At 39.5% G+C, this 13091-nt stretch overlaps 1 protein-coding gene across 7 annotated transcripts in view; it reads left to right on the top strand.

The window, feature by feature from the left end:
• Positions 1–13091, top strand: part of lpgat1 (lysophosphatidylglycerol acyltransferase 1) — a 118100-nt gene that overhangs the window by 47931 nt on the left and 57078 nt on the right. For all 7 annotated transcript variants that reach the window (XM_072580836.1, XM_072580835.1, XM_072580834.1 and 4 more), the window contains one exon: positions 3618–3885. In XM_072580836.1, coding sequence (XP_072436937.1) covers positions 3618–3885 — 268 coding nt within the window. The remainder of the gene's footprint in view (positions 1–3617; positions 3886–13091) is intronic.

The following is a 13091-nucleotide window of genomic DNA, read 5'->3' as shown; positions in this document are numbered from 1 at the left end:
ATGGCCACAACATTGAAGTCCCTATCTATGCAGTAAGCTCACCTACCTTATTTCAGATACTTCTGATGTTGAAGTAGATAGTTCAGACCAACTTCATACCAGCTTGCTGTCTGTCAGCACATTCCTGTGACCTTAATCCTGTCCATGCCCTCCCTATTCTCATCCTCCTGCAGCATGTGTTCAGATGATATTACTCCCTGTTCCTTGCCTTGCTGTCATGTGGCATGGGTAACAAACCAGAGATAACAACTCTGTTTTAGCTCTCCGCTCCCATCCTAGCTCCCAGGAGTCCTGCCTTACTTCCCTATTCCTCTTTCTACCCTTAGTAAGTAGTTTCTGCACCCCCCCCACCACCCCCCCACCACCCCCAAATCAGTATCCAAAATGGTATACTTGTTTTTTCAGGGGAACGACCACAGGGGATCCCTGCAAGATTCTCAAGGTACTGTCCCAGACCCAACCATCTTCAGTTGCTTCATCACTGACCTTCCCTCCATGTAAGAAGTTAGTTCTCCTCAAATGCTCTTCTAGTTCATGTTGTCAGAGATTCAACTCCAGTTCCTGCTAGGTTGATGGCCACTCAACCCTCCTGTACTGGGGCTTATGCTAGTTAGCATTGTAGGTTATTTTGAAATTTGAGCCACCAATTTCCTTTTTTCAAATTACCATATATCCCTCTACTGTATAAGCAATCCCCATCTCAAACCTTTTTCTCAATGAAGCCCTCAAATGTGTTGTCTTTAATTCCTACCCATCTGTCATTTCATACAATTAGAGATTCAAACATAGAAATTGCATCTCCAGTCACCCTAAAGATTGTCCTCCATCTACAAGGCACAATTAAGGATTATGATAGAATGCTCCTTACTTACCCAGATGAGTGCAGCTGCAACAATACTCCAGTTTTAGACCATCCAAGATGAAGCAGCCTGCTCAATTGGCACCACATCTACAAGTATTTAGTCCCTTCACCACTGATGCTTAGTATACTGTGCAGAGATTCACCAAGGTCCTTAGAACCTTCCAAACCCATAACCACTACCATCTAGAATGATAAGGGCAGCAGACCCCTCTGAACACCACCACCTGTAAGCCACCATCATTGTGACTTGGAAATATATTACCGTTCCTTCAATGTCACCAAACGGGCTGCAGAGATTCCAGAAGACCACTCACTGTCATCTTTTCAAAGGCAACTAGGGAGAGACAACAACATCCAAACTCCATGAAAGAATTTTGTTAAAATTGTGTTTCTATCTCCTGCAGCACCAAAACATTGCTACAAGTAACAGCCTCTGTAACTGACTGGACGATGATGTATTTTCCCTTCTCCTTTCTGCGTCGCTTAACATTATAGAATATGCATACCATCCTCAAAACCACCTCAGCATCTCTGTGGTCAGGCTGTTTCACTGGTATCCAGCCTTTACTGATATTAACTCTGGCACACTAAAGCTTCAAATAATCCAAATAATTGTTTAAGGCCCTTGCCACAAGCTGCAAACCATGATATGATTTTTCTTCCATTCTGCAGTCTTTGGCTGAAACAGATAATTCAGAATCTACCTATTTAACTCCAATTTGTGTATCTGACCTTGCATTCCATCTATTATGGATACCATTAACATCGCCCATTAACATTGGTCACCTATAGTGAGCAGCTCATTCTTCCTTCTATCTAAATTGCTGCTACCTATAGCATATTCCATGTCATTCCTATCTCTCAACATCACCAATTTAAAATGTATAGTCATTTTTAAAAACTGTTCAGTCATTGCCCCTCCCTTTCTGTAGCTTCCTCAATCCAACAACTCAGTTCAATTTTTTTCCTTTTGTTTAGGAGTGGGGAAAAATGAGGATTGAGATTTAAGTGAAGTGAATTACCTCCGGGATCTGTTTAGGATTGCTCCATTTCTAAGTTGTTATTGTAAGTGCAATCATCTGTTATGAAGTTGAAGGCATGTACTGTACTTTTTTAAGAGAGAGTGAATGCTGCTCTGAACTGAGATATTACAAGCACCTGTGTATGTGACTATATGGCAGTCCCAGAGTGTACGGGAAAATTGAAAATACGTAATATTTGACTGAAATGGATACCTGAGTTTTGATTGCTGTTTTGACAACAATTTGAATTTAACCAATAAGTTTAAATTATGCCCCAGGATACCAAAACCCAATAGAGTTTGGTTAGATTTTGGCAAAACGATAAATTCAATGAAACAATCTGATGTTTGGGTGATATAAAATGTGGGCATCTTGAAAATTGGCCAGAGAATAACTGCCGTGGAGAAAGAAACTTGTGGAAAGCTAATTACCCATCTCACGTCTTGCTTTCAAAGAAATTAGAAAAACATACTCTCTACGAAAAGGTACCTTTTCATATGAAACCTACTTGTAGTAAAAAGAAAGGAGACGACCCAGGCAAATCAGCAGCCAGAAGAGTGAAGACAGAAGAAGCCGACGACTGTGTGGTTTTGAAATTATATTGATATAACTTTAGTAAATGTCTGATTGGAACAGCATATTGTTATAGAGTTGTGGGCAGGTAGTAAGCAGTTAAGAGAAAGGGGAGAGCTTAGAGTTGTGAATAGTGATTGTTTAATGTTCACTTTGAGTTAAAAATTTAAATCCATGTTGTTTTCTTTAAATTGTGAAATTTGGGAGTTCTCGGTCACTCATATTTTAACAGAAGGTGAGCTTTTGAGTGTTTGGTTTACTTAAGAAAGGGGTTCACTTCTGTGTTGTAACACATCAAATTTATTAACTATATTGAGTTAACAGGGAGAAGTCAAATCTGAATAGAAACTAAGTTTATAAAATAAGCTAGCTAAAGTAAGTAACAGATGAAATTCACTCTAACTGTTGTGAAATGTTGTCGATGCAGAGAAAAGTAGTTGGCATAAGTGTTCTATGTATGTTCTGAAAATAGTGGAATGCAAGTAAGCGATTGGTTGACTCATCATTCCACAGCAGTCAAAAAGTTGATTACTAGATTTAAGTAGCAAAAATTGGGGATGCCATACTAAAACAGTTCGGCTCACTAGTCAGACCACAGTTTTGAGTGTTGTTGCAGTTTTGATCAAGAAGGAGAACCGTGGAGGTGGTGTGCAGAAGAACCAAGAACGTTGTTTCAACCTTTCAAAGCATTAGCGTTTGAGCAAAAATTCAAGATTTTGGAATCCTGAATGGAAGCAACTACTAAAGGATATTGTCAGTGAAATTAGAGGTGCAATGGTGTTGAGCAAATATGAACATTAAGTTAAATTGTAACAAAGACAAAGGAGGGCATTGGTTCAAACAAGGAATGGGTAATTTTAAGACTATATCAAGAGTATCCTGACGTCAGTAATCAACAGAAAGGTTCTCTAGATTATTTAGTCAATATAAAACCCTGAATTTAATTTGAATGGTGTGGAAATTTTAGGATTGTTTTGTGGAAGGTTAATGGACTTGCTATCTATATTTACATTGTGATTGTATCACTCCATATTTGCTGGTATTGAGAAATCTGAATTTTGTTTTAAGACGATAAAAGTCATCTTTATGCAGAGCCAAATTGCAATGTCAATCAACTCTGTCTGCTGTAAACAATTACATCTTGATACTTTAATTTTCAGGGTAAAGCTCATCGTGACCAGCAGCTGATTCTTCTCAGAAAACATTTGGAAAAATACTACAGAAGTCGGGATCGGAAGTGGATTGTTTTGTTTCCTGAAGGAGGTTTCCTGAGAAAGAGGCGAGAAACCAGCCAGTCATTTGCAAAAAAAAACAACTTACCATTTCTAAAACATGTAACTCTACCACGGCAGGGAGCCACTGAAGTTATCCTGCAAACACTTTGTGCACAGCATGAAAATGGAGCTGTTGGCGATGCTAATGGAGCAGGTAAGTTTCAGTCTGATGATGCCAGTAGCCACTGAAAACTTGCTGTTTGGCTGGTGGCTGGATTCATGACATTATTTGCAGAAATTTCGAAGTAGTGTATCATGGTGAAGTTAATAATTTCTTGTTTGGTTAGAAATCTTGCAAAGATAACTTTGTCGTCTGGGAGCCAAAGAGACACTCTTCTTTCAAATTTTGAAGTCCATTTCAGCCATATTGTGTAACTCATGGAAATTTCTTGAGTGGGTTAAATACATGGTACTTCCCTGTACAGTTAAGAGGAAATGTGATCATTTACCCTCTAATGTTAACCGTTTTGTATATGGGGTGACTTGAAGTAGGCAGGTAATGCATCTTTAAAGGCAATACTGGTAGACAACCCTTTATCCGAAATCCAAATAGCTCCAAAATCCAAAGGGTTTTTTTGTGAAGTTTTTATCTCATTAACAAGATTGCACGCCAAACAAACAAACGGTTAACCCAACTCCACATCCACTGGATGCGTGTCACTTATGCGACGTGGATTGGGGGAGCATGGCCCAGCACTGGCAGGCCTCAATTTTGTCTCCGGGCCCGTTTTACTCCCAGTGAGTCTGCTGTTCGGTAAGATTTTTTTAAAATGTCACCATTGAATTGTAACTTATTCTGAAATTCAAAACATTCCGAATTCCGAAAACCAGCTGGTCCCAAGTGTTTTGGATAAGGGATTGTGTACCTGTACCAAAGAGTACAAGGATTCAGACTTCAATCCTCCCATTCCACTGTGATCCTAGATTGAATTATATTGCCTGCAGAGATGTGCAAAGTGATGGGAACAATTGTGCAGGGTGTAGATCAGCAAAAGTGGTTGACTGAGGTATAGACCAGAGTTTTCTGTCATCATGGCATAAATACAAACCTAAGGCAGACATTGTAATAGACAACTGAGACTATTTGGCATTTCAAGTTATAATTATTTTTTTAATTTTAAAACAAACAAACGAGTAATCTATTTTTCCTACTGCCAGCCACAGTTATTTAAAATTGGTTGATGCATTTCTCGAACTCAAGTTTCAGTTCAGGCTAATGGGTGAAATGTAGTTTTCATTTCATCCAGTTGTAAGAATCATTTTTGAAATTGTCACTTTTGTTATCTATTTATTTGTTCTTGTGATAGTGGTAAGGCTATATCCATCCTGTTGCCTAGTTTCTTGGGGCCAGTTAATTTAGTTCTGTGAAAGATGCTTGGTCCCTGATAACCTTTTCACCTCTTCTTATCAAGTATCCATCTACTTCAGTCTTAAAAATACTCAAAAGTACAAGTATCTGCTTAAGAATAGCCTCTTAACAAATATTAACTTGTAAGCCTGTCAGGCCGACACAGCGTTCTAACATGCAAAATGTATGAAATAAGAAAAGTCCATTTGTAGTAAATACCAATGTTGCTAAATCAGCGTTGTCCAAAGTGAGAGTCTCCAGACAGGTATTATGCATTGCAAGCCAGCACTATTCAGTTGTCCACAGCTTACCAGATGCCTTGCAGCCCAACACATTTGCCTGTAATGACCACTGGAAAAGAGTTTTTTTTTTCATTGGCAGAGTCATGTGTGCTTCCATCAACTTCAAAACCAAGGACTGTGCAACATTATGCTTGTACAATTTGCTTTAAATTTTAAGTTGTACCTCTTTTTGCAGGCATGCTGCAATGCCACTCAATGTAGAATTTGAGTACAAGCACCTTGTGCAGAAACACCGATCTCCTCAGCAGCAATCATAAAGTGGATCAATTGCTTATATACACTACTGGAGTTATATCTTAAGTTTCTTGTTTATTTACTTCTGCATCACGCTTTTTTTGTCCCATCCCCTCTACCCTTGCCAAAAATTGCTAATTGTTTCTGTTCTCCATTTGAAGGTGTCTAAATTGTTCCATGATGGGAAGTCCTTCTTTAATTAGCAGCATCCTTTCTCATTTGAGTTGCCTGAAATGTTTTGCTTCCACAAGTATATAGAATATCAATAACTGGAACTTTGCAAATGAGCTGAACTCAATGTTGAGTGAAAACAGCTCACATTCATTTCAGGATGTAAAAATGGCATTGCTTCAATCTGCATTTTTTAAACATACAATTTTTTGCCATTTTCTTGGGAGGAGAAATTTTAACTTTTGAAAAAGAGCATTGTTCAAGTCTAAAAGACAGAAGCAAATAACAATGCCATAGGGGGCATACACGAATAGATAGTTATTATAGCTCATTGAATATTTTGCTATTCATCTCCCAGCCGGCAAAGTCCTGTTCACGCATACTTGCTGTTTACGTTACTTCCTGATTCAGATATGTTATTACACACCTCCAGAGCAGGTGGGACTTGAACCCAGAACTCTTACCTCAGAGACCAGGACACTACCACTGTGCCACAAGCACCCTCTCTGACTTGTGTATCCCAATTCCCTGGCCACTTCCTCTGGGTGTTTTGAACCATGTAGGCCCAAGTTCAGGAGTACCTTCTCTGAACCAATTTGTTTCTTCCCCCTTGCTCTGCTTTACGAGGATCTTTGAAATGTTATTTGTATCTTTTCTTGCCAAACATGAGTGCAAGGTTTTGTTGTCTTACACTTCTGTGAAGCACATTTTGCATAATTCAAACAGTTTCTAGATTGTGGTTCCCAGACCTTTTTTGCCTCATTTTCAAGCCACAGGCTTTATATGATCTCAGCTGAATTTTTTGGGGGATCTTGAAAACATGTTGAACAGCACAGCTTACTCATTCTCTCAATCTCTCATTCTCCTTTCCCCACCCTCTTCCCCTGGGGCATTGGGTGATAGAATCATAGAATCTCTACAGTGCAGAAAGAGGCCATTGAGACCATCCAATCTCTGAAGAGCATCCCACCCAGACACAGCCACCCAACCCCAGAACCCACATTAACCATCGCTCATCCACCTAACCTGCGCATCTTTTGACTGTGGGAGGGAAGCAGGGCATCCAGCAGAAACTCATGTGGACACAGGGACAACATGCAAACTGCACACAGCCCACCTAAGGTTGGAACCAAACTCTGATCCCTGGTACTGAGAGGTCATACTGCTAACTACTGAGCCACCATGCTACCACAAAGTCTGGTGGGTAGGAGTGTGAGGGGCATGGAGTTGGCATGGCTGAGCTGAGGGGCATAGATTAGGAGTGAAGAGTGAGCTTCCATGGATCTTTAAGCAATATTGGAAGCTGGTCTGCTGTGATGGAATACAGAGATTGATCTACTTCTACAGTTTTTCTAGCATAAGATCATTAGACTTGGGAGCAGGCATAGGCTGTTCAACCCATTGAGTCTACTCTGCTATTTGGCTGATTTGATAACCCTCAACTCTGCTTTCCTGCCTTTATCCTAAAACCCTTGATTTCTTTGAATATATTAAACGACCTAGCCTCAATAGCTTTCTGTGGTTTAAAAAAAATTCCACCAATTCATCTCCCTCTGAGAAAAGATTGCTTCTCACCTCTGACCTAATTGGGAGAGTCCTTATTCTGAGAATATGCCTCTAGTTATAGACTCTCCATCAATGGAAAATCACTTTTCTGCATCTATCCTGTCACACCCCTTAAGAATCTTGCATGTTTCAAAAAGGTTGTCTGTCATCTACATTCGTAAAACTACAGGCCCAACCTATTGTATCACCTTGTAAGAGACTCCTTTCATATAAGTATCAGCCTAGTGAACCTTTATTGGGAAGCACAGCATTCCAGTTGTGGTTTAACTTGTATAGTTTTAGCAAAACCTCCCTAATTTTATACTCCATTCGAGTTTTAAAATTTCAGCATTGCATTTCTATTACAATATATTTCATTACACTTTCAGAACCAACTCGAAAATAGCCTGGCAACATAGTATTCAGGACAATTTCTGAGAATAACATCACTGTTTTCTTCCTCAACTTCCTCTGCCAATCTTACTATCCCAATTTACGTAATGTTTAATGACAGTTTATTTATTTTTATTTCTTTGCCTTTTTATTTCTTAGCTATACTCCAATGGAATCTACAGCTTCCAATCTGAGATCATTTCTTACTATCATTCTACTTCCATCCCATTACCAACAAAGCCACCCTATCACACTTCCCTTTCTTTCTGTCCTTTCAAAAAATCTCAGTCCTGAATATTTAGTTCCTAGCTTTGATCTCCTTGCAACCATTTCTCCAATCATCTTATTCTGAATGTTGCACTTATTCAACTAAAGAGTCATTCATTTTGCCTTTTACAATTTGTCCCTTTTTGACTTTACTTATTGCCATTTTTCTATGTTTGTGTTCTCTATCCCTTCCTATCCTACTCTGGAATTGTCATCCAAATGGCTGTCCTGTAATGCTGCCATATCTTATGGTACTCCTCGTGAACAGCATCATGACCTGCAAAATGCACTGCAGACCCAAATGCTGTGCAGAAAGATAAAATTCATAGTTGTTCTAGATCAGTGTGCATTTTTGTGCACAAAAGTGAAAGGTGGGATTTTCCTAAACCCACACTGTCTGTCTGGCCCCATGTATTATTCTAAATTATGTTCACTCCCATTGAGGCCAATATTCTAAGGTGCAACGCCAGAATTACCCATCTTTCTGAAAGTGAGATCTACGCAGGATGTTTGTGTAGCTGAGGTATGCCTTTGCCCCTAGATATAAAGTCCAGCATTCCATCAGCCTTTGGGATTATTTTATTTGCCAGTTGATGTAAATTTAATGATCTATGTACTTTGACCCATGGATCTCTGCCTCCATTGTTTCTATCTTTACACGATTATAAAGTTTAAAGGCTGACTCTGATTTTTACCTCCTCTGGATTATTTGCTGATGAGGTGTCAATTCTTACAAACGATATGATTTTTGTTATTAAGGAGGATAATGCTAAATGAATAAAAAGATATCTTGGGTTGGAAAATAAAATGTAGATATAATCTAATATTTGTAGAACTATTGGGATGTGGAAAGGATCATTGTATGGCACTTATATGCAAATACAGACAGACACGGTTGTTATTACAGCTCACTTGCACAAAATTGGGGCCAGAACGAAAATAAGAATACAACAAATTACAGTCTGATGCAAGTTAGCAAATCATGTGCTAGGTGCAGTTCAATGGTAGAAAAACTGAAGTAGACAATTTTTGGAGGATGGAGATGAGAAATAGTTAAACGAAATACCTTTTGAAATATTAAGGCTCTTGACTGATTGCCACTTGTGTGCCTACATCTTTGACAGTACCTGTATTTTTATATTATTATCAAGAAATAGGAAAAGTCTTGAAGTTCTAATAAATGAAATCCTTCAACCAATTTGCACACAACAAGCTTTGTCCATTTGTTCACAGTAAAAACAGCAAAGAATGACTAAAAAAAATTAATAAGGAGAGGAAAAGTAAAGTATGAGAGAAATCTGACCAGAAATATAGCCAGGTAATTAAAATGTTCTATAAATATTTTTAAATAAACAAAATCAGTATTGGTCCTGTAAAAGGCACAGCTGGAGAACTAATGAAAATTAGGGAAATGGCTGATGAATTGAAGAGGTCTTGCATTGGTCTTCACTATGGAGAGTACAATAATACCTTAGATGTAGCAATAAATCAGGAAGTGGAAGGGAAGAAGAAAACACAAGAAATTCATCTTCGCTAAGGTCTAGTCTACCTGTAACTCCAGACCAGAGCAATATGGTCAACTCTTAACTGCCCCCTGAAATGGCAAACAAGTTAATTTAGTTTGAAATAATTAGATGTTGGGCAACAAAAACAAATTGCTATTGATAAATTTGTGTTTTTAATTTTCAACAAATCCATTGATTTGGGAATGGTTCCATTAGAATGGAAGCTATTGAGCATAACTTTTATTCAAAAAGAGACCGAGACAGAAAACCAGAAAATATAGGCCAGTTAGCTTCTGTCATGGGAAAATGTTAGCAACAATTATTAAAAAGGTTGTTGCAGGACACTTGAATAAGCTCAAGGTAATCAGGTATAATCAACATGGTTTTTTTTTTGAAAGACAGACAGATTCTGTTTGAACAATTCTTTGACTTTCTTTGAGGAGGTGACATGTCATAGTCGCGCCGTATAGAAACAGGCCTTTGGACCACCATGTCTGTGTTGACGAGCAAACACCAAACTGCACTAACCCCATTTACCTACATTTGGTCCAGGGCTTACTATACCCTTGCATTTTAAATACTAATCCAGATGCTTCTTAAATGTTGCTGGAATACCTGCCTCCACTACTCCATAAGGCAGCATGCTCCATATATCTATCACCCTCTGAGTGGAAAAAAAAACTTTCTCTGATCTCCTCTCCATTTGCTCCTCACTTTAAAACTTCTGTCTTCGGATCTTAGATACATCTGCCATGGGAGGGGATTCTCATGATCTACTCTTATCTTTGCCTTTCAATTTTGTGTACCTCAATCAGATTCATCCTAAGTCTTGTCTGCTGTAAAGGAAACAAACCTTGCCTATTCAATCTTCCCTCATAATTGAGACTTTTCATCCCAGGCAACATCCAGGGACCAGCTTTCCATGTGGGACCTTGTCAAAGGCCTTACTGAAGTCCAGGTAAATCACATCAACTGCACTACCCTCAACAATATATTTAGTCACTTTTTTGAAACAGTCAATTAAGTTAGTCAGACAGGATCTCCCTATAACAAATCTGTACTGACTGTCCTTGATTAATCCCTGTCTTTCCAAGTGTCCTTCAGAATATTTTCCAGTAATTTCCCTACCAATAATGTTGGAGTAACTGGTCTGTCATTACCTGCCCTATCTCTGCTGCTGTTTTTGAGCAAAAGAACCACATTGGCTATCCTCCACTCATCTGGCAGTTTGCCAGTGGCCAGTGAAGTATTAAATATATCTGTCATAGCCCCAAAAATCTCCACCCTTGCCTTTCACAGTAACCTGGAATACATCTCACTAGAATTTAGGGATTTATATGCCTGTGTGCATGCTAAAACCTCCTAATACCACCTCCTGATTAATCTTAACGTTCCAAAATCTCTCCTTCCAACAAAAGTCCTCTGAACAGAGGTGAGAAGTGTTAATTTAATATCTCAGCCATATCCACTGGCTCCATGCACAGGTTGCCCTTTGGTTCATAGGTTATCCCACTCTCTTTCAGTGGTTATCCTCTTACTCTTAATATATTTGGGCTATTCCTTGATCCCATTTGCCAAAGATATTTCATGGCCCCTCTTTGCCCTCCTAATTTCTTTTTTAAGCAGCCTTCTACCCTTTAAACGTTTGAACAGCCTCTCCTGCTGAATCTGACATACGCTTCCTCCTTTTTCTTTGTAAAACTCTCCATACCTCTTGACATCCAGGGTTCCCTGGACTTGCTGCCCTTGCCCTTCACTCGTAGAGGTACATGTTGGCCCTGGTAAAAACAATGACTGCAGATGCTGAAAACCAAATACCGGATTAGTGGTGCTGGAAGAGCACAGCAGTTCAGGCAGCATCCAACGAGCAGCGAAATCGACGGATGCTGCCTGAACTGCTGTGCTCTTCCAGCACCACTAATCCAGTACATGTTGGCCCTGAATTAATTCCCACTGTACTACCTGCAAAAGAGTCCAAATGTAGACTTACCTGCAAGTAGCTGCTGCCAGTCTGTCTTTGCCAGCCCCTATCTAATGATCTTGAAATCCACCTGCCCCCAGTTTAGACACTTAACTCCCATGTTATCCTTATCCTTTTCCATAATGACTTTGAAACTTAGAGTGATGGTCACGATCCTCAAAATGCTCACATGCTGGTACCTCAACCATTTGACTAGCGTCATTTGCTAGGATTATATCTAGCACTGTCCGAACTCTAGTAGGACTATCTGCAGACTGATACAAAAAGATCTCCTGGATGCACTCAAAAAAAACTTCATCCAATCTAGTCCTTTCACACTAAGGCTAACCCAACTAAAGCAAAGTTGAAGTTGAAAATCAAATTAAGAACTGAGCAATTAAACACACAGATGCTATCTAGGCACTGTATTTAACTGCATGATGTAGAAGCTAGTGGACCCTATTCCAGTTCATCGTGACCATTTGTGTTGTAATTGTTGGTTGCTTGACAAACTCTGACTTAGGGTTGATGAGCTGGAGTCTGAGTTTTGAACACTGACACATTAGGGAGGGGGACAATTACTTGGACACTGTTTCAAGAGGCAGTCACACTCCTTTGATTAACTACTACAAATTTGGAGTATGTGACTAAGTGCAAGAGCAAACTGACCATAGCTTCATGGTTCAAGGAGCTGTACAGGAGGGGAGGGATCAAAGAGAAATATTGTTGAAATGGGGGATAATAGGCAGTCAGGGGAATTGACACTGTTCTCTCAGGCTAGGATCACAAGAGTCCAAAAACTCTGTTGCCTCCCTGGGGCCTAGGTTTGGGATATCTCATCTGGGCTACAGAGGAACTTGGAGCAGGAGAAGAAAGAACCAGTTGTCATGGTCCACGAAGTTACCAATGATATAGATAGAAAGAGGAAAAAAGGTTTTGCTGAGGGAATATGAAAGGCTAGGTGCTAAATTTTAAAAATTTATCAAAAAGGTAGTACCAGATTACTACCTGCACCACAAGCTAACTGGCACAAAGTCAATAAGATTAAAGAGAGAAATGCCTGGCTCAAAGATTGATGTGGGCAAAACTGGTTTGTAGTCATGGGATATTGGCACCAGTTTTTGGGGAAGGAGAGATGGGCTCCAATGGGATGGGCTCCACCTGAATCATACTGGGACCAGAGTCTGGTGAATAGCATAACTATGGCTGTGGATAGTGCTTTAAACTAATGTGTGGGGTATGGTAGTTTCAGTTGTATGGAAAATTAAGGAAAAATTTAAAGTGGGGGTGGGCTCTGCAGAGGGTATTAAAGTTTCTCTAATAAGTAATAGGACAGAGAGTAGGATGGGAGTGGGGGGAGGAGGGTGATGCGTGGGGGAGTCAATACAGGACTGAGGGTGTTGTAATTAAATGCACATAATATAAAAAACAAGGTAAATGAACTTGAGTGCAAACTGAAATTGGCACTTCTGTTGTTGAGAGTATCATGAGACGTGGCTTCAGGGAGATCATACCTGGAATTAAATATCCAAGGGTGTATACCCTATCAAAAAGAGAGGCAGATGAGCAGAGGGGGTGGGGTTGCCTTGTCCTAAGAAATGAAATTAAATGGAAAGCCAGAAGGCATAAATTCTG

This window comes from Chiloscyllium punctatum, chromosome 11 (genome assembly GCF_047496795.1).
Source record: "Chiloscyllium punctatum isolate Juve2018m chromosome 11, sChiPun1.3, whole genome shotgun sequence".
NCBI lineage: Eukaryota > Metazoa > Chordata > Chondrichthyes > Orectolobiformes > Hemiscylliidae > Chiloscyllium > Chiloscyllium punctatum.
The sequence above is the reverse complement of the archived record's forward strand: the minus strand, read 5'-3'. Positions and strand labels throughout refer to the sequence as shown.